Source organism: Rhipicephalus microplus, chromosome 7 (assembly GCF_043290135.1).
Source record: "Rhipicephalus microplus isolate Deutch F79 chromosome 7, USDA_Rmic, whole genome shotgun sequence".
Taxonomy (NCBI): Eukaryota; Metazoa; Arthropoda; class Arachnida; order Ixodida; family Ixodidae; genus Rhipicephalus; species Rhipicephalus microplus.
Window position 1 is genome coordinate 116487984 of NC_134706.1, and position 22303 is coordinate 116510286.

Consider the following 22303-nt stretch of genomic DNA (forward strand, 5'->3'; position numbering starts at 1 on the left):
TTCATGTTCATTTTGCTAAGCTGACAAGCAGTGAAGGTAAGAACTGCTTGTCACCTAAGTAATATTTCTGAGAAACTTGTTCTGGCCGAAATGGATTACCCACATTTTACATTGCTAAACTTGTTCTGGCCAAAATGGATTACCCACATTTTACATTGCTTTTTTGCTTAGTAAATTTATATTTGGAATCCATGATATAATGCTAACTCATTTTTGCAGTCCGATAAATGCACAAATAAATAAATCTAGAGATACAGTGGGGAGTGGCTAATTTGCTTCAGTATGACACATTAAGACCTTTTTTTCTTTTCCAGCACTATTTTTCCATGTTCACCAACATCGTAGAGACGTTTGCACTCATGGAACAGTTGGCTAACCTGGCCATGAGACAGTAAGTTTATCTTTTCATGTTCTGAACAGCTTCATTTCATTGTTACTGTCCAGCTACAGTCTAATCTCATTAGTTCGAACACGCTTGATTCGAACTTCCGGTTAATTCGAACTCACGATGTGGCCCCGTCAAAGCTATGTGTATTCCAATGGGCGAAAACGCTTGATAATTCGAACGCGCAAGCACTTGCGATGGGTAATTCGAACATACCGCACTCAGAGAATGCTCTCAGCACCCCGCCCAATCCCGCGGTGGCACCTGCGACACCTCAACGCTGCGCGGGAAGGAAAGGAAAAAGAAAGAAAAGGCTGTGGTGGAATGTTTGCTCTCTCTCAAATGCCAATCTGCGACGCGCCTGTGTCACGCTTCTTTTTTTTTTTTCGTCCCAGCCATGTAAAGACCCTTCTCCTTCCAACGTCGTGCGCGAAGAGAGAGAGGAAAAAAAAAAGAACGCTGTTGCGGGGTTAAATGAATGTGTGGTTGAAAGAAAGGAAAAAGGCACTATCTTCTGCAGCCCTTGCAGGAGCACGGCTCTGCGCCTTGGGGGGGGTCTCTCATGCGCTGGTGCCACACTTCCCCCTTTCCCGTCCCTGCCATGTAAACCTTCTCCTTTCAAGAACTCGCGCGAAGAGAGCAAAAAAAAAAAAAATGGTGTCATGGAGCATTGCTCTCATCTCAAATGCCGATCTGCCTCTCTCCGCGTGGAGACTCTCCTCGCTTCTCGTCACGTGCTGGCCATGCTGCAGCTATGCTACGCAGTCGTGTCGTCGTCGTTAAAGAGTGTCAGCGCTGGACATTTCCGCGCGCAACTTCTCTTGCCAGGAGAATGCCGAAGCCGAAGTAGAAATGCTTTGCAAGCTGCATACGAAATTGATTGACTCGCTGCAAGGCAAACGTGTGCAGACGCGCATCACCCATTACTTCACTTAATAACAAATGTCCTGTGTTTTGTGAATAAATGTAAAGTCTTCTGAAACTTCCCCCTCGTGTGTTAGCTCAATGCACATGCGCCACTGCATGGAGAGCCCTTTGTTTATTTAGCTTTCATTAATTAGAACTTCTTTTAATTCAAACAAATTTTTGGGTTCCTTCGAGTTCGAATGATTAAGATTCGACTGTATTTAGAATCTCCCACTGTTGTAAAGTGTGAAAAAGGGATAGGAGTCATTATGAAATGGCTATATAAGTGTAGAATTCAAAATCTGACATAAATATGGGTTTGTCAACAGGGTCACATGTCACATTTTAATAATCGGTATTGCATAGTCAAGGTCACACTGGTGTCACGTGTTTACACTCACAGTGGTCACGCTGCCAAAGTCCACAAAGTGAAAGGCAGGTTCATGAAAGGAGGATGTTGACATTCATTTGTTTTCTGGCACAAGACCACTAAATATATCTCGGATGCTGTAGCGACTGCCTTAAAAAGGTGCTGGGTTTGAATCCCATGTCCCGACAAATATTTTGTCAGCTGTCAAGCTTTCCGTCTAAAAAACTAGTGTGGCTACCTCCCTTACACCGGAGTGTAATGGAGGCAGCCACACCAGTTTCAAGTAATTAATTTACAAAATCACTGACAAGCAATTATGAGTAATTACTGACGAGTAATAACTTACAAGTAATTGCTAATTAATTAATTTACCAAATGACCAGTATAAAAACATTTTGCTCATCATTTTCGTCCTTCAAGGACCCATGTCGCCTTTAAAGATCCCTAGACAGGTGCACCATTTTGATTATTTAGTGGCATTACTCGGCATGTGAAAATGTGAGCGCGGATTTGTTAGAGGTATCTTTTTCGCTCAAAGATTTAACACTACGAACACAACTTTACACCCGGCAACTGGGTTTGGCCACTACGTTCATTCCTAAAGTTATTTGAGCGTTAACTTTCATATTGCTCGTGACTTTACATGCCGTTCATGCCATCTGCAGGCTCATCTCGGAAGAGACGTTCGAAGCGGACCAGCAGCTTTCCAGGAAACTCAGCTGCAATGCCCCAAAGAAGCTTCCACTGCTCAAGAGAGACCTGGACGCAAGGGCACAGAGCGAGACTTATAGGTGAGAGCTTGTTTTGTTTGTTCTCTAGGTTGTTATTAGCATATTGTGGTGTAGTGGCCTGCCTACGCCGGGAACACAGCCAGAATGGAACATCTCTATGCTGGCAGACTGAAAACGGTGTTGTAGACGTCAGGGTTAAATAACTAGCAAGGCTGCATGCACTATGCAAACACAATTGCAGCTGCTACTTACCATGCCGTAAGGTTGGTTAAACATTCATCGTTATCGAGCCTTTTCTGCCAGTATGAGCGAAAGAGAGAATGTTTTTCTGAGGGCCTCATTTATATGTTAGACACAACCAAGTGAATTTAATAAACAGTTAGACCACGGTAAGCATAGAGGATGTTAAATGTTGTATCTAACGGCAGTGTGCTAATCGTGACTCAAGTTGATAGGAGTTGAAACGGACAAAACATTGACCTTTTTGTCTGTTCGATCTGACTCCACGGCATTCGATTTACGTGTTCAGCACTCTATTGATTTAGCTACTATGAAAGGCTCTTTTGCGTCCACTTCATTCGGTATTTCTGTGTATGTAATTTCTGGAAGTGTTAGCCAGCACCGCTTGTAGCCTAAATGGTGAGTATGGTCGTACTTGTTGTATACAGTCGCCGACCGATTTTCCGGACTCCAAAAATTCGGACTTGTTGGATATTCCGGACTTCATAAATGCACCGTCAGGGATCCCATAGAGCTAATGCATTGTTTCGACCGATTTTTCGGGCGAATTTGCCCCTGAAAGTTCGATTTTTCGGACTAAATCGCTCGTTTTGTGCCACGCCCCAAGCCATTGTGAACGCCGCCATGTTGGATTTTCCGTCGGCTTGGCTAAGCTTGGTCTTCAAATGCCTTTCCTGCCTCCGAGATTGGAGGCAGGAAAGGCATTTTAATTTTAAGTTTCGGAGGCCGTGTTTGCTTTCTAAAGACGCGGTGATGGATGCCGTTTTTTCGTCTTCGGTCAGCGCTATCGTCATCACATCGCACGGGGAGGAGGCGAAAGAAGGATTCTTTCATTGTCGTTGCAGCTTTTTTCAGTCGCCATTCTGCACGTGTTGTGTCGCGTAGCGTCGAGACGTTGTGTGCTTCGCAGCGGCTATCTGCGGCATTGAATTTTGTGTTCTCGGTGCCATGGCTCCGCTATCTGTGCCATCGCGGGAGCCAGGTGGTGTGAAGAAGCGTGAGAAGTATACGACCCTGACGATGGAGAAGAAAGCTGCCATAATCAAGCTAGGTGACAACGACGACCGCCCGCAGCCGTCGGAGATCGCCAACGCGGTGACAATTTCGTCGAGCGTTTACAGCGACGATGTCACCTTGGCGCAAATACGGGCAAACCAAATTGCCTCCAAGCGTAGTTTGAGGCAAGGCAGCATCAAGGACTTTTTTAAACCTGCCTGATGCAATAAACTTCAGATTTTTGGCAAAAACGAATTTTTCGGACTGTTCGATTTTTTGGACTTTTTTTCGGTCCCCGCCAGGTCCGAAAAATCGGTCGGCGACTGTATTTGTCTATTTGGTTTCGTTTCCGCGATCGCTGCCGCAGGTGGCGCCAGTGTTGTTTATGTGTATAAGCATGAGCAAGTTGGAATAAAGGGGCTTTTGTTCCGATGGGCACTCAAGTTGTTAAGTCGTTCATTCATCGGCGGCGCACGCTGCCACTACATTGGCGACGAGGGTGCTCGTTTAGGGGCGGGTGTGATTTTCGTCATTTTCGCCGACTGTTTCCCGCGCCATGAGTGTCTCAGGACTGGCACCACCGCCCCCGTTCCTGCCCACGCCTGGCTGCCCTGCTCTTGCCTGGCCGCAATGGATCCGCATCTTCGAGAATTTTCTGCTCGCATCTGGTGTTTTGGACTGTGCGCCGGACCATCGCGAGGCTCTCTTAATCCACAGCCTCGGCGTGGAAGGCGAGCGCATATTTCACACACTACCGCCTCAATCTTCGGCCAATACAAAGTCCGATGAGCCAACTACTGATACGGATTCGAGAGCTATCAAGGACACTTCTCAGACACAGCATGAAGCGTCGTCGTACGATACCGCTGTCGCAGTGCTGCATGCGCACTTCCCGACAACCAATGTTGTGGTCGAACGGCACCTGTTCGATAGGTGCGTGCAGCAAGTCGGTGAAGCAATCAATGAGTACATTATCACGTTACGTGAGCTTTCTGCCACGTGCTCTTTTCCTTCTCAGGAAGACTCCTTGCGTGACCAGTTCGTTGCGGGCGTATTATCTCGAAACTTGCGCGAGCGATGCTGCTTGAAGGGTCTTCTCTTTCATTCACTCGAGCTGTACTAATAGCGACGCAGTTTGAGCAGGCAAGCAATGATTGCAAAGGATTTTAGCTACTGCAAATTACAGAGCATAAATACTCGTGGAAACACCCCTCCTCCCGCATCTTCTTCCGGCGACCCCTCGAAGCGGTCGCGCAGCCAACAGGGCCAGTGTTACCGCTGCGGTTCACCTTGGCACAACGCAGCTTCATTCCGCTGCCCCACCAAAAACAAGCGGTGTCATGGTTGTGGTATTATGTGTCATTTTCGCTCTGTCTGCAACAGAAATGACGCTTCTGTTCGTGAACTAGACGACGAAAGTTCGATAACTGAAAAAGTATTGAGCATTCCTGCCGTGACGACATCCGCTCGTCCCGCAATCTACATATCAGTAGCAGTTGGTGAAACGAAGTTAACTTTCCTTATGGATTCAAGGTCATCAATATCGATTTTGACGCATGACCTATTTAGGCAACATGTTGAAGGTCAGCAGCTTTCAGCTGCTCGAATTAAACTACTGAACTATTTGAAGAAACCCATTCCAGTGTGCGGTTGCTTCTTTGCTGATGTCACGTACAATAAATGCACAACAATGCTTCTTTTTTATGTTGTTGAACAAAGCACCTTGCTTTTGGGTATTGAGGCAATTAGGGCACTCAGTCTGCAGATTTATGGGTTGTCACTACAGTGCCTTGAAACGACAGCGGTGCGTACTAGCACTCGAACACAGCACACCGCAGTCAAGAAAGAGGCGGAGGAGTCCAGTCACCTTCCTTCAGAATTAGTCGAAGAGTTCGGTGCTATTTTCAATCCAGGCTTGACATCGCAAAGGGTTTTGTTCATCGCGTCAAAACACTGTCAACAGTTCAGCCAGTTGCTTCGAAACTCATGGCCGCAAACTCAGGCGCCTTCTGCTCTCACTGCGGCCACGAGTTTCAGAAGAACTGAGCCGCTTGGAAAAAATGGACGTGATAGAGCGAATAGAGGCATCCGAGTGGGTGTCCCCCATTGTTGTGGTTGAAAAGAAACATGGAGGTATCCGCCTTTGTGTAGATCTTGTGGGAATCGAGAGCACCCTCCTACCTGGCGCCTCGTTCCCCAGCTGCCGCGAGCACGCCGACAGCGCAGCCCGGGCGCGCATTAGCATCGGCATCCGCCAAGATGGCTGCCAGGGCGCCTCTTGGTCTGGGCCAGTCAACTGTCGGATCCTTCCCACGCTAGCATGTCCGGGCACACTACGCTGGCGCGCTGTGCGGGCTACGTCACAACGCAGCGCCATTTACCTTTGGGCGCGCGTGACATCCTCCTCTCCTACGAGCTGTGTTGCGCCCGACGATTCGCTCGTCGCGGCAGATGCTCTCAGGCCTCCTCGAGAGGTTGACGCGCTGCTTAGCAGGCTGCTTCTCGTTCGTGCGTTCGTCTTCGGCCCTTGTGTGGGAGTCGTCGGGCCCTAGGCAAGCGTTTTTGCTCGGTCTTGCGGAGTACCCTATACGGCCTGCAAGCCCGTGAGTGTCGCACTGGGCTGCATCTTGGGTTAATAAACCCGTTCTTGTTGTTATCCTGCCTCGTGCGTGGTTTCTGCGCCGTGCCGGAGAAATCGACGAACCCGGCCGCAGCGTCTTCGCACGCAGTGGCAGTGGAGGACGTCGCATCCCTACACGATTGCGCTTAGTAGGTAAGCCTAGTGCAAACCTATCTCCACATAACTGGCACCCAACGTGGTTTCGGCATGGCTTCAGAGCAGACCCCTTCAAGGCGCTCGTTCCTGTTCGTTCCTGTGGCGACGGACTTGATCTCGCTCGAGGCGAACGGCTGCAACAGCACGGGGTACGGCCCTCTCGGCGACCCTCTGCTTTCGTTCACTGGGAGAGATCCCTTTTTCGTGGCCCCCTACAGTGATGCGAGTCGCTTGAACGAGAACCACAGTCCTAGCCAAGCCAGTAACGGGCTGCATCAGCTGTTCTAGACTCACGCGCTTACGGGCCGGTCCGCGGCGCAGTCTCCGCTCGCTGGCCTTTCCCCGTCAGCCACACGGTTGACAGCTCAAATCGCCGCACCCAGTCCTTCCTACAGGGGGCACTCAGGTGTTGGCAGGAACGCGCTTACTGACCCGCCGTGGTCGCGAGCGCAAAGGGTTGACGATGTCGTTTGTGAGCCTGCTCGCTTAACCGACAACGTTGCCGCGTTCACCGACGCTCGCTGGCCCGAGACTCGCGTGGGCGACGCTTTCCACGGACGTGGGCCACCGTGCTCCGCTGTCGACCCGTTTGCCAGTCGCGTGAGGCCTCAAGCAGCAGTCGGAGCGCAAACCCTACCCTCCTCCATGTCGTGTACTGGCCCTTTTCGGTCGGACGCGCATGTTGGGGAACAAGCGCACGCACCTGTTATGGCCGTGCCCGTGTCGGAGCAGTCACTGCTGCACGCAACTGCAGCGCAGCTCCTAAACGTTCTGTTGGCAGCGGTGCGCTCGTAGCCTTGTGCTTTAAAGGGAGACCCCGAGTTCCCTCAGCCAAGCGTTCCGAGTAGCTTAAGGGTACCTCTGCCTGAGCACAGCAGTTATTCGGACCGCATCAGTGCCACAGAGTACCTCGATGCGCTGCACCGCTATCAGCAGGCTACGCGGCTGAGCGACAGCGTTATGCCATGCTCCGTTTTGCCCGTGGCGCTGACAGCCCAAGCGGCGAGGTGGTACCGGCTCGTCCGCCACCAAGCTCGCTCGATGGAGGAGTTTAGGGCGCTCTTCCGTAGCGAATTCCTTCCTCCTAATAGGAAGAGTTTAGGGCGCTCTTCCGTAGCGAATTCCTTCCTCCTGAATACGAGCGCCGCATGTGTCGCGAGTTATAGCTTTGCACACAGCATCCCGACGAATCTCTTCTCGAGTACGTTTGGGCTTTGCAGGAGCTCTACCTCCTTGCCGATCCTACGGCATCGGACGCCGAGAAGGTGGAGCGAGCCATACGTCAGGCTCATCCAACCTTCGCCGCTTACCTTCGTAGCGTCCGCTATCGTGACCTAAACGAGCTGGCTTCCGATGCGAAGCGTATTCAGGGCGACATTCTGGGGGCGCGAGCCTATCGCCCGCCGCATCCGCCGTCCGCGTCTCTCGAGCCTCGTTGCGCGTGGGCTGGTCGTGACTCATCACACTGGGGTTCCCCGAACCACAAGGCGGCCTCTGACGCGAGAGATTGAGATGCGTTCGACGTGTCGGACCGTGCTCTGGACCTGTACTCGTACGCCCTGGCAGCCATCGTTGCCCGGCAGCGTGAACAAGAACGGAAACCCCGTACTCCAGTGCACTAGGGGATATCCGATTGCGGAGCCCCTACTGCGGGCAGCGAACAGACACCACGTAGCTCTAAAGGATCGCCAAAATCTCCCCCTGTTGGAGGAAAAGGCGTTGTCTGCTTCCGTTGCCGTGAGCGTGGTCACACCGCGAGTGAGTGCAACGCGCCCCAACCGACACAAGGGCCAGCTCGCCCGTCGGGAAACGGGGTGAGCCGTCGGTGAGCTCCCCCTTGCCGGCGGCTGCAGCAGTAAGAGAACACAGGAGTGTAACACGACCTCTGGCACCGATGGCGTGCCGCTCTGGACATGACATTCCAGCCACGCCGGCGCCGTTCATCGCCCTTACGATCACTGATCGAGAGGTTCCGGCGTTGCTGGATAGCGGGGCTTCTATCTCGCTGTTCGGCGAAGAGGTTAGGGCTCATTTGCGCGACCGCTCTGTCCGCATTCGAGCTTGCGACACTGCCTTCCACCTTGCCAGCGGTACCGCCACCTCATGTGGCGCTGCGTGGTTGGTTGTACGTTGGGAGAATCGCGCACGACGACGGCGCTTTGTGCATCTCTCTAGTCTTTCCGTGCCTCTGATTCTCGATCGCGACTTTCTCGCGCGCACAGGTATCGTGATTGATGTCGCAAGCGGAGGCTACAAGGACGGCCCTTCCGGCGCCCTACGACCTTTCGCTGCACCTCCCGTGGTCTCGGCTGCCAGTAAGTAGCCGGATGTCACGAGGAAGAAGGAGGAAAGGAGACCAAGTGTTGCCCCCGCGGCCCGCATCTCCCCCTCCGACGCCAAGACTGGTCCTTTGGCCGGCGCGGTGGAAAACGGTTCGTGCGTACAGCTTTCCCTCGAGCATAATGCTGCCGCATTGAACGAGGTCTCAGCTATGCCGGTGACCCCCCCGCTAAGCAGCAACTCGAATGGCTCACTGCCGCTTTTGCCGGACAGCTTGTCGAAACGCGAGAAAGCATGCCTGTTGTCGCTGTTGACACGTTTCAGCGACACGTTCATAGAACGTCCGGGTTGCACCTCTCTGGTGAGACACTGGATTGACAAAGGCGACGCACAACCATGGAAATGCAATCCTCGCCCCGTTAGTGCGGCAAAGAGGAAAACAATTGACCAGGCACTGGATGAGTTGATTGAGACCGGAGTTGTCCAACGCTCAAACAGTCCTTGGGGTTCACGGGTGGTAATGGTCCCCAAAAGAGACGGCTCTCATCGGCTCTGTGTGGCCTACCGCCGGCTGAACGAGGTCACGAGGAAGGATGCTTATCTTATGCCCAATGTTGACTCGATTGTGGCTGCTCTAGGTGGTGCTTGCTACTTCAGCACCTTGGATGCTAGCCCCGGTTACCTACAGGTTCAGATGGAGCAAGCGGACGCGGAGAAAGCTGCGTTAACCTCTCATAGAGGTTTGTACGAGTTTACCCGCATGCAGTTTGGCTGTTCTGGAGCGGCAGCTACGTTCCAGAGATTGATAGACCGCGTTCTAGGGGACGCTACATGGCAACGCGCCATGGCGTACCTTGACGACATCGCCATCTTCTCTCGAACGTTCGAGGAACACCTTCACCACTTGGAGGATGTCCTTGGGAGGTTGCGTGCCGCCGGGTGGACTTTGAACCCGAAGAAAGCTTAAATAGCTGAGACTCGCATCTCACTATTAGGCTTTACCATTCAGAGCGGTCGTGTTCTGCCATGCGAGGAGAAGGTACCTGCCATCGTGGAGTACCCGACGCCGGCAAACATTCAGGGCCTGAGGCGCTTTTTGGGCATGGTGAATTACTATGGACAGTTCATCCCAAACTGTGCGGCCCTCCAAGCACCCTTGACTGCACTCTTGAAAAAGTCTGCACGATGGAGCTGGGGGCCAGAACAAGAGCAAGCCTTCAAGGCGCTTTCTGAAGCTCTAGTGACCACAGCCGAGTTAAAGCTGCCCGACCTGAACAGGGAGTTCGTTGTCCAAGCGGACGCGAGCGACCTGGGTCTCGGCGCGGTACTCCTTCAGGAGCACGACGGCGCCCTCCGGCCAGCCGCCTTTGCGAGCCGGTCACTTAACGCCGCCGAGCGTAACTATAGCGTCGCAGAAAGGGAATGTCTCGCTATAGTTTTTGCTCTCCGGAAGTTCGACTGCTATGTCGACGGCGTGCCATTCGTGGTGGAAACGGACCACATGGCACTCACCTGGCGTAAGCGCTTGCGCGAGCCCTCGGGCCGTTTCGCGCGCTGGGCGTTGACCTTGCAGCGGTACAACTTTATTGTGTGCTACCGGAAAGGGAGTTTGAACGTCGTGGCTGACGCTTTGTCGCGTACCCCCGTTTTGGCGTCTGGCACTTGTGTCCGCCACTCCCGAGAGCAGTCGCATCAAGTAGACCCTGGGCCCTCTGGCTCCAAAAGGTCGAAAGGCGCGAACCCCGATGGCGAAGTGACTTTCGAGTTGACAGCCTCGGGTGAGGACGCATACCTAGTAGACCCTGTCACGTCTACCGGTATCATCTTTAGCAGAGAGGAGCTGCTCAAGGCACAGCAGGACGATCCGTTTTGTCAACACATCGTTGACGAGCTCAAAGAGCTGAGCTCCCAAGTGGAGCGGGGCAGTCAGGCCGCCGGGCGCGACCAGACAGCTGGTATTGCTGTCGGTGACGAGTGCCGTACGCAGGCTGGTACTGCTGCGGGCACGTTGGACTTGTACCTGCTTGATTCCGACGGCGTTCTCCTGCGCTACGTCCCATCTGAAGAAGCTCCCCAGGAGTCTTTCAAGGTGGTGATACCCCGCAGTCTAAGGAAAGCCACCCTAGGTTATTTCCACGACTCGCGGTTGGCCGGACACGCAAGTGGCCTTAAGACCTTTCAAAAGTTGTGCTGCTCTGCTACCTGGCCTGGCATGAAGCGCGACGCTCTTCACTACGCCCACTCATGCCGCGTGTGCTAATGCGTGAAGCCTCGTGGAGGCAAGCCTCCCGAGCTCATGCAGCCGATCGACAGCCAACAGCCTTGGCAGGTCGCGACCTGTGACATTACGGGAGCTTTCCCAAGAAGCCGGAGAAGCCATGTTTTTCACCTGGCTGTCACAGATCACTTCACGAAGTGGCTCGAACTGTTTCCCCTTCGGAAGTTAACGGCACGCGTAATATGGGACAAGTTGACCGAGGTCTTTACCCGCTTTGGCTTCCCGGCGGAGTTGATCACGGACAATGCGTCCTATTTCACGGCCAAGGTGTTTGTGGATGTGTGTGCTGCCTTTGGCATTAAGCACTATAAAACAACCACGTATCACCCACAGGCCAACCGGACCGAGCGGATCAACCTCAAGCCCTTGCTGACAGCCTTTGCGCAGCAACACAGGGATTGGGATGCTTGTCTTAACGAGATCGGCTTCTCCTTGCGGTCTATGGTCAATCGCTTGACAAGGTACACGCCCGCTTTTCTCAACTTTGGGAAAGAGCTGCCTAACCCCATGGACCACGTCCTACGGGGCGGAGGCGGGCAAGCGCCGTGAAGGTTAGCCCGTCTGGCTACGTGGCGGAACTGCGCTCACGGATGGACGCGGCCCTCGACCTGGCGCGTGCCAACCTAGCAAAAGCGCGGGCTGGTCAGAATGCTCAATACGTCCGGTTGCATCGGGACATCCATTACGATGTCGGCGATCTCGTCCTCAGGCGCAATCACGTCGAGTGACGCCGCCAAAGGCGTCTCGGCCTCCCTTTCGGCCAAGTGGTTGGGCCCATACCGAGCGCGCACCAAAGTGTCGCCCCTGGTATACAAGCTGGCTGACTCCCAAGGGAGACCAGTCGGCGATCCAGTTAAATGTCTCCGACCTCAAACCTTTTGTTGCCCGCAGCAACGACTTCGGGGAGGGGGAGGCGGTCACCGAAACGCAGGGAAACCGGGATAAGGCTGGTTCCAAACCACGCCACCGGTACAACCTGCGAAAACGCACATAGGCTGATTTTCGCCTCCGGCATGTAGCGAGATGTTATCCCCTCCATTAAGGGAGCGGCCTCCGGCATGTAGCGGGACGTTATCCCCTCCATGTAAGGGAGCGGAGATTTATAGCTGCTGAGCGAGAGCCCATCCAGCAGCAACAGTAACGGCTACCTGGCGAGCTTTCTCCCTGGGAACACCATTGCACGCGCTGCGCGCGTAATATCCATCCAGTTCCCAGCGCTCCCAGCTGCTGGAGAGAGAAAAAAAAAGCCCTTTCCCTGGTGGCTCACTCTCTCACTGGGTATCTTCAGCGTAGTCGGCGGGAGAAGGAAAGCGTGCGCCCTATTGGCTCACACAACCTTCAATCCGACGAAGTAGGCTCTCTTTATTAGGCCAGCTCGTCGCGCCTCCGGGGCCGCACCTTCAGTTGCGTTTCTGCTTTTCACCGTTTTCATCGACACCCCAGCTTTCGTTATGTCCTCCTTGATGGCCCGTTCCTCCAAGAAAAAGCCTGGGAGACCAGCTGCGCGCTCGGTCGTTCAGCAGGCACTGGCCGCGTTCATGCCGCCTCCGTCGAATGCTCCCCCAGCCCCGGCTAACAAGGCACGGCCTCGTCGTGAAGTCGCTACATGGACGTTCCAACATGGCACTGAGGCCCCCTTCGCCTTCGTGTCGACTCGTCGCTGGTCCAAGCAACGCAAAGTCTGGGTGGCGGTAGACCCCGAGTGTGTCCCACGTCTTTTCTGCGGACGCACCCTTTCGGACCTGCTCTACGCTTCCGGAGGTGCCTCGATGCCGCCTGTTCCTGAGGCCTCCTACTGCAACGCTTGTGGTGTCGTGCTGGTGCAGGAGGCTACCCTCCTCCGTTCTCGGGTTCACCGAGCGAAGTCCGGCGGTGCCCCTGCGGTCCTGTCCACCCCTGCGATGCCGCCTGGCCCTGGCCTTCGACCTGCCCTGTCGACCGACTCCGTTCAGGCGGTCGTAGTGGTGCTCGTCACGGACTCTTCATTCAAGTCAGCCACCGCTGCTGCGGTGTCTGCCGCCCTCCCGCGGCCCCAGGTTCTTGCTGAGACGCCGCCAAACGAAGACACCGGGACCCCTGTCGATCTCGGGGACGGCCCTGAGCTAGACCTCAGTTTTTTCGGTGTCGGTGGATGCTGTTAATATGGCGTCTTTAGGGCGGCCTCGGTCTTAAGAGGGGGGGGGGGGGGAATTTGGGAATCGAGAGCGCCCTCCTACCTGGTGCCTCGTTCCTGGTGCCGCGCGCGCACCGACAGTGAAGCCCGGGCGCGCATAAGCACCGGCATCCGCCAAGATGGCTTCCAGGGCGCCTCTTCGTCTGGGCCAGTCAATCGTCGGCTCCTTCCCACGCTGGCATGTTCGGGCACGCTACGCTGCCGTGCTGCGCGGGCGACGTCACAACACAGCGCCATTTCCCTTTGGGCGCGCGTGACATCCTCCTCTCCTCGAGCTGTGTTGCACCCGACGATTCGCTCCTCGCGGCAGATGCTCTCAGGCCTCCACGAGAGGTTGACGCCCTGCTTAGCAGGCAGCTTCTCGTTCGTGCATTCGACTTCGGCCCTTGTGCGGGAGTCGTCGCGTCCTAGGCAAGCGTACTTGCTCGGTCTTGCGGAGTACCCTATACGGCCTGCAAGCCCGTGAGTGTCGCACTGTGCTGCATCTTGGGTTGATAAACTCGTTGTTGTTGTTATCCTGCCTCATGCGTGGTTTCTGCGCCGTGCTGGAGAAATCGACGAATCCGGCCGCAGCGTCTTCGCACGCTGCGGCAGTGGAGGACATCGCATCCCTACACGGTTGCACTTAGTAGGTAAGCCTAGTGCAAACCTATCTCCACAATCTTCGACAGGTAAACAAAGCTGTCGTAGCAGATAGCTCTCCCCTCCCTCACACTGAAGAGCTAGTGCATAGTCTAGTGGGGGCAACCCACATTTTCAAGCTTGACCTTGCATCAGCTTAACATCAGGTCATGCTTCACCCCGAGAGCCGGGATTTAACGGCTTTTATAACACACGAAGGCCTGTTTCGTTTTAAGCTCATTTGTTTTAGGCTCGCATCGGCACCATCTGCTTTTGAGAGTATGATGTTGAAAATTCTGCAGGGCTGCAGTGGCGTCCTGTCCTATATCGATGACATCATTGTGTTTGGGAAGGGCAGAGAGGAGCACATGACGAATCTCACCGCAGTGCTGAGGTGCATAAAAGAGGCAGGACTCAAATTGAACATGAAATGCGTCATCGATGCACCGGAGCTTGCGTTCTTGGGCCACAGGATCACCGCAAACGATATTGTGCTTTGAAGGAAAAAATTGCTTCCATCCGAGACACTCCAGCGCCTATGAATCCAGCCAGCTTTCAATCATTTCTGGGAATGGTCGAATATTATTCTAGGTTTATTCCCAATTTCGCTGACATGGTTGAACCAATGCGTGCCCTGCTAAGAAAGAGGCAGGGATTCGTTTGGTCTGACGAGATATACGCTAGTTTCAGAAAGACCAAAGATGCGCTGGCATCTAGCTCTATACTGAGGATGTTCGATGAATTTCTTCCTGTCTTATTGTCGACGGACGCATCAGAGTGTGGAGTTTGAGCGGTCCTACAGCAGGTGGACGAACATAAACTGAACACTGTCGCTTTCGCGTCTCGAGTTCTTTCGCCAGCTGAGAGGAAATATTCGGTAGGAGAACGGGAAGCGTTGGGCTGTGTTTGGCCGTGCGAGCGGTGGCACGTGTACTTGTGGGGACGCCACTTCACGTTGCTCACTGATCATCAAGCCTTGGTGGCATTGCTTTCAACCCAAGGAACAGGAAGGCACCCCTTGCGGGTAGCGCGATGGACAGAACGCCTACTACGGTACAACTATATCGTCGAGTACCGCAGGGGGTCGCAAAACCAAGTGGCAGACGCACTCTCACGCCTGTTCGCGTCGTCTTTCCAGGAAGAAGAAACGCTGTTTGACGAGGTTGTATCAGTTCTCGAAATGCCTTCCTGCATTACCAGAGAACAGTTTGAGCAGTTTGAGCAGTCCCAATTGTAAGATAGCGCACTGCAACAAAGCAAAATCTATGTGCAATCGTCGTGGCCTGCACACAAATCGTTATTGGCCGAGCTTCAGCCATTCTTCAAAGTATGTGACGAACTTTCTGTAGTAGACAATCTGATCTTGCATGGCACACGGCTTGTGGTTCCCACGTCACTCACGCAGCAGGTAATCGCTGCAGCACATGAGTCGCATCCCGGAGTGGTGCGAACAAAAACGCGGCTGCGAGAAAAGTATTGGTGGCCGGGCATGGACCGCCAAGTCGAGCTAGCTATCCAGATGTGTAGCATATGCCAGGAAGCAGACAAGAGCGTCGAGGTGCGAGCTACACCCTTGCAACCGGTCCCCATTCCAGAGCAGCCGTGGCTCAAACTAGGCATGAATACGTAGGCCCATTTGAGAGGGCGCCCTACGATTGCAGATATGCAATCACGCTTGTAGATTATTATTCCAAATGACCCGAAGTGCATTTCTGTAGTGAGACGACAACGAGCACAGTAATACGCTTCTTAGTCTCTGTGTTCGCGCGCGAAGGCTACCCAGAAGAGGTTATTTGCGATAACGGTCCTCAGTTTGCATCTCGAGAGTTGGAGGCACTTCTTCAAGATCGCAGCATGCAGGTCAAACATTCGACATTATACTATCCACAAGCAAACGGCCAAGTGGAGCGCTTTAACAAAGTATTAAAAAGCTTCATGCAAGCGGCGGTTCTTGAGCAGCGACCCTTGCACCAGGCGGTAACAGAGTACCTGGGTGTTTACCGATGCACACCGCATGCTACAACGATCAGGGCTCCAGCTCTTCTGCTACACGGGCGGCTGCCAAGAACTCAGTTGGATGTCGTCGGGCATCCGTCGGTAACCTTCTTTGATTACCCTAGCTCAGAACTCCGGCGTTTACGTGAGCGGGTAAAGCAAAAGCGACAGAGCAGCAAACGATACACGGACAGGGGGCATGCATAAAAAGCTTGCCGAACAAGCTCCTAAAGAAAAAAAAAATGAAAGCAGCTTCACACTAGGAGAGCAAAACCTGAAGCAAGTGCGAAGCTGAGCAGCCTTTGTTTATCTTTGGTCCTTCTCTCTGTTTGCTCGTGCTGTTCTTAGTTTTTTCTCTCTATTTTTGTATCTATCTTCCACTCGCTTTATCTATTTCTTTCTATTTATTGCTTTTGCTATTGTCTTTCTAGTTTATTTCTTTCTTTTTCTATTTCGCACTTGCCTCCTCTTTTTCTAACATTTTTATACATGGTCTTGCCTGCATTAAGTCAAATGACAATGGCATAGGACAGCCTGGCCTCTAAAGTGCTCCACTTTTAATACTTCTTTTTGAAAAGCTTTTTTTTGTGTGTGTGTGTGTGTGTGTGTGTGTGTGTGTGTGTGTGTGTGTGTGTAGCAAGGTATATTTGTTAATCATTTGTATTTAAATTGGAACAACAATTTATGTGTGCAGAAAAAGGTGAGCAAGTGCTATATTTTTGTGAGGCATTGTGAAACGTCTTGATACTTTCCTTAAGAACCTTCTGCTGAAGCTGTGTGTGTGCTACCCGGGTACAGGACCACGTTTTGTTTGCCGCTGGACGAGCGGCTAGACGGGAGCCTGGAGTGCTGCCTGTGGACGCCCTACAACAAGCAGGCTGTCCGTGGGAAGCTCTACCTGTCGCCAAACTACATTTGCTTTGAGAGCCGGGTGAGCTTCCTGAAAAGACAAGATAATATTATGTTGATGTTCTATATCGGCCACTACTCTTTTGTCCTAAAGTAGCTGGGACACAGCTCAGCACAGTGCATATAATGTACTAGGCTATCCTTCTCTTTCATTGAATTTTGGAGAGTGTTAGCTTCATGTATATCTATAAAAATGCTACTGAAGAAAGTTAGTTACTGTCTTAATGAAGGCAATTCCCCAGGTCGAAACATTGGAAACAGTGACTAAGACGAAGGTCGTGTGACCTATGTTGATAATGACGTGCTGTGACGTAACACAAAGGATGTCATAACATTTGATACAGGATGTCAAATATGGCTTAAAGGACCACTGACACAGAACTTCGAAAGAGAGATAATGAGTGAGATAGACTTATGTAAAGACATAAACATCTACGAAATATCAAGCGCAGATTATGGGGGTGCTGACACCTCCTGTAAAGTTGTTTGTGCGGCGTGGCGCACGTGTCTCGCACAGAAGCCGTATTTTGGGGGTGACAATCAACGGGCGATAGATGGCATTGTGTTCACGTTGAGCACCACTATTGTCATCTGGGTGGTAGAGTGGTAGCGCCGGCGGTGACCTTTGGTGGAAGCAAGCCTTGGGGGAGGGCGAGAGTAGAGCGAGCCTCTTCTGTGCGTGGCGGTTGCCGCGAGCGGTTGTCTCTCGCGGTGGGTCAACGTGGACGGCACCGCGGGCCGCCTGGGGTAGGCCCACGTGGTGGGTGAAGCGTTGGCGACGCTGCCTTTTGTGTGCTCTTGTGTTATGTTGTTTGAGTGTATGGTAATAGTGTGTACGGATGTCCTAGTGTGTTAATTATGATTGATGTATCATTTGGCAGACGATATCATTGTTATAAATTAGTTATATAAATGTATGTAGTTCTGTGGTTTGTACCGACCGTGTCCACTGTGTTCGTTCACTCCATGAGCATGGTGGTGTAGCTCGCCAAATTCGAGACCCCACAAGGTGTAGCCTAGAACTTACTTATAATCGGTCTTAAAGTGCGTGTCGCGACTGAGCAAGTTGCCTAGTGCCTCGCAACGCCAGCATCAATGTGGCAGCTATGTAAACAAACCTGTATCGTGAGTTTGTGTTGGCTGGTTGCTTGCACTACCTCCAATTTCTTCCTCTGTGCCCGCGGCTTTGCGTGTGCTGGCTGTGCTGGCTGTCGGTGCGGCGCCCGCTTGCTTGCACTTCTGGACATGGCGCCCACGTCACTGTTATGCGTGATCACCTGGCCAGCTGCGTTTACCTTGCCACCGGAACTGCTCTTGCCTAACGCGGTGCTCGTTGAAACCAAAACTGCGGCTTGGCACTCGAAAGGTGTCTATAAAAATTACTGTCGGGCTCTCACGCAAACAAGGTTTCCAGCCATGATAAGTCAATGATATGCTACCTATTGCAACAACAACAAAAAAGTGCAATTGTTTTCTTGTCAAGGCTCCTTTAGTAGTCAATGCAATCGATAATAGAGTGAACCGAGAACCTGAATGTTAATTCCGGTCTCTCACAACGTAACTCACGTGTTTTGTGAGTCTGGCCCTCACTGCATAACTTTATCTATTATCAAACGTCGACCAGGCTTTTGCCTTCAAGTTCTGCACAAAACATAGCATGCTTAAGAAATGTTCATCACCTCAGAAGGCCAAATGCATAGCACACAATCGATTGAGTTGAGAAAGCTTCTTGGGTAAAAGCAATTTAAGTGGGCCAAAATGGTCGTGGTGAGCTACTAGCCACCACCCTTCAAACCACCAGCAAGCTAAGTTCAACGGCCTCGTTGTGCCGGTAATGAAGCTGTTTCTTTCTCTTCAATTGTGTGTCATCAGGGATGTCTCCGTGTTGCAGGTCAAAAACCTGGTGTGTCTGGTGATCCCCCTGCGGCTACTCCAGGTTACCGAGAAGGTAGACAGTCACCACTCGCTCTCAAATGCACTCCTGCTCACCACTAGGAACAAGGTCTGTGCGCCAGTGTCGCAGATGTTCTTGATTAGTTGCTAATGCGATGTGAAACTCTGTGGAGCTGTTCAATGCATCATAATGTCAAGGATGCCATAGTAAAGTGCTTCAGATTTATTTGGACCACCAGCACTTCTTTAACGTGTGGCCAAAAAGGCACTCAAGCGAAACACATAGTACTGTTAAAGCCTGCATATAGTCTGAGGGGTATTCCTGGGAAAGCAAACCCTAATATAGATTGTGAATAACAGAAACTAAATGCATTTATTCACCCACCAATTCATCGCCATTTGACACATTTTATTCTTAAACCCCCTTGCCAGAGATGTCCTCCCACAGCACCTCATCTTCATGTCATCAAGGGCGTCTTAAATCAAGCAATTCTTGAGAGCACAACGAGTAACCACCTTAGCAGTGCAGACCCAGTCTTCGGAGGTTTATGTGCACAGCGTCCCTGGTGAGGCCCGTTTCAGCTGTCCGGCAGGAGTCACTTTTGCCTTTCCATACCTTATTCACTTACATCCACTCCATATGTGGGCTTGATGGGGTCCTTCAATGGTTTATTTCAACGCCCATCAAGGGCCCGAAGTAGGGATGTGCGGGGTGATTGTGAATTCTGCATGGGAGTTGCGCAGCAGTCGCCTTGTGGAGTTGACACTGAAACGTGTTGAGAGTGAATATTAATGGTAGCCCTGACAGTGCTTCATTGCACAAAGTCCGTCAGTTCTCATTGAGCATCGGAAAATGCTCTATTTTTCGACTCCCGAAAACTTTTCTGGCCGCTGCGCACAAAGAGGGTTTCCTTCTGTTTCCCCTAATGGCGAATACTTTGCTTGTGTGCTCAAACTGCCGTCCTGCAAAACAGTTGCCTATGGTTCAGGCAGTTGACGTCACCTTTCCTTTAATGGCAGCCGAGTACTGTTGTCATGGTCCTCACATTGCATAGAGTCATGGCTATCGGCATGTAGGACTAACGCTAGCACTACCCATCGCAGAGGCCTAATGAGGGTGATAGCGTCGGACAATGCCGAAACTGAAAGTGCTCGGCTGAAACTTCTTGGGATCTGAACAGAGTACGAAGCTGGAACTCTGCATAAAAACTAGAAAAAAAAAACGCTCATCCCTCTTTCTAGCAAGCGGTATAACTCGAAAATAAACATGTCTTCATAGAGGTAGTCTAGCATTCATTGCGCATTATTTCATCCCAACGGCGAAGGAACAAAGGCTACAGCAATCCCTGTTGCGCGAAGAATGGCGAGCAGCTCGAAGCATGAAGCGCACACCTCAAGCGGTAAGCACGTACAAAATGAGCATACACAAGGCGAGCCAGGCTAACAGCTGTCACAGCTCAACACTTAAGCGCGCTGTGCAAGCAGAAATAAAGATGCATGAAACGAGTGCAAAAGCATACACAGGACAAACGCAACCTACTGTCACAATTCTTATTTCTTCGTGTGTGTCAGCAGCGTGCTCTTTTCGTAAACGCGGCCGTGGCAGCAAACGAAGTGACCTTTTGCTCTCTCAAATCACGAGTCTGATGAGCACATGCTCAGGAAAGACCACGTTCTGTGACAAGAGCACTCATCAGAACGCGAGAGGCGAGGACTTTTAGAGCGCGCCCAACACGAGAACTTCGCGCCATCTCGCTACTGATGACAAAAACACGCTGAAGTTGCAGAGCTTTGAGAACTGCCAAACAGTGTGTGGGTGTATATAAGTGGCTTTCCGTGAGCAGTTTCGATAATGTTCGCTCTTTGGCCTAATGGTTAGCGCCGCGTGCTGCGGATCAATAGGTCGCTGGTTCAACACCCGACGACGGAACTTTTCTTTCTCGTCTTTAGGGGCAAAGCTCCTTATGGGTGCGGCTTGTACGTCCCCCTTGTGGGTAACCGCCCCTCGTTAATTCTTGAACCGGCCATATAGGGCAGTAGCTGTACTATATGCTGAAAAATGCAAATGTTAAGACACTAGAGGGTGTTACTTGTTGAAAAGGAGGATTGATGTCACATATACGGAAGGAGAGAGGGACATCGCACGACTACGATCGCATGTTCTTTGGTGGCGCTATATGCCAGGGAGCGCACTATAGTACAATAAAAGTGGCGTGTTGGCGCGCACGTGCATTTAGAAGTGCGGCAATGGACAATGGACAAGGCTGCTTAGCGGCATGCGCGCACAACGGCTGCGGCTCGCGCTCGAAGAGGGGACCCGAACTTGCGGGCGTGCGAGGCAGAAGCGCGCCACGAGGACCTTACATTACGACAACGGGAGGCCGAAGCGGTGCGGCAGCAGCATGCGGACCTAGCTTCCCCCCACTCTTTATCATTCACCCCGTTGATATGCTGTCATTTTTTTTCTTTGCAGTCTGTTAGTATACATTTTACAACATCATATCCATGACGGAACTTTATCAGCGGAGCCATGGTAGAGCCGTGGTAGGAAAAAACCGCTAATTATACACTGGTTTTTACGGTAAGTTTATCATGAATTACCACTCAAAAACCCTACTGTCACTAATTTTGCCATTATAGGCTCAGTATTAACAGAGGATATTAAAGAGTAAGTTTTACCTCTGAAAACTCCATATTTTTTATATCCTTGACAAGATCGACAGCTATGTAACCTCCTGAAATGTGCCATGTCAAGTCTGCAACTTCCCTAGAACACAGTGTAAACCACTTTCAGCGATTACTGAAATAGGCCGATAATGTTGAAAGTTGGGCTAGTTGATAAGGTGGCAGGTTTATTTACAGCATAAAAACAACGAAGACGCATGTGGGTGATACATGCGTAAGTCAAGCATCGTTGGCCTATCTGCTCAGCATGTGGTCCGATAGGTGATATGCAATGTTTCTTTCCCAACTATTTTTAACACTGCTGTGCAATGTTGGTGCTTTCTTTTTTTTACCATCATGAGTTTTTCGAATAAATTTTTTCAGTTTCAAGTCAATGACTTGTCTGTGTCCCTTTTGTTTTACTGACATCATTGTTTTTATGCTGTATGTAAACATGCTTAGGTAGGCTCTTCCAGACATCAAAATCTTTTACGGCGAGTTTATGCATGAATTTCAAGGCAGCATCACTATCTGTAGTTTTTTTTTTGCGAGTTTTCTGACTTTTCAAGCAATCCTCCTGCAGCCATAGTGTTGTTGTTGGGTTCGTGAGATGGTAATTTACGAAATACTAGTGCAATAATTTTTATCTTTAGTAGCATCCGTTTGAAACAGGTCACATGGATATTCTGATGGGCCTGTCATCAGAATTCAGTCGGCAGACCAAGGAATTGAACTTGCAGCCACTTAGCCATCCCTGCAGGGTTGAGTTGGCAAATTGTGGCAAAGAAGCACATACTCACTTTCAATTAATGTCACATGTGGCAAATTAAACATTACAAAAGGCTGTCGCAGTCGCAAAAGCAACACCTCAGCATTGCCCCAGCAAGACGGCCATAGTACTCCACGCTGTTGCATCACACTTACATCGAAATCATATTTAAAGGCGCCCTGGAACACTTTTTTAAGCAGCTGTGGAATGGATTCACTAAAGGAGCTCATTGCCTCACAAATTCACTGCCGCAAAACTTTTTAGAATCCGTCCAGTACGAGCGGAGTTACAGATTCGTTGCACGCTGCAACCACATT

General features: G+C 51.5%; 1 protein-coding gene across 1 annotated transcript in view; it reads left to right on the plus strand.

The window, feature by feature from the left end:
• Positions 1-22303, plus strand: part of Tbc1d8-9 (TBC1 domain family member 8/9) — a 124608-nt gene that overhangs the window by 19530 nt on the left and 82775 nt on the right. Inside the window, exons 8-11 of the mRNA XM_037430567.2 lie at positions 315-391; positions 2327-2452; positions 16550-16682; positions 18552-18662. Of these exons, the coding sequence (XP_037286464.1) occupies positions 315-391; positions 2327-2452; positions 16550-16682; positions 18552-18662 (447 nt within the window). The remainder of the gene's footprint in view (positions 1-314; positions 392-2326; positions 2453-16549; positions 16683-18551; positions 18663-22303) is intronic.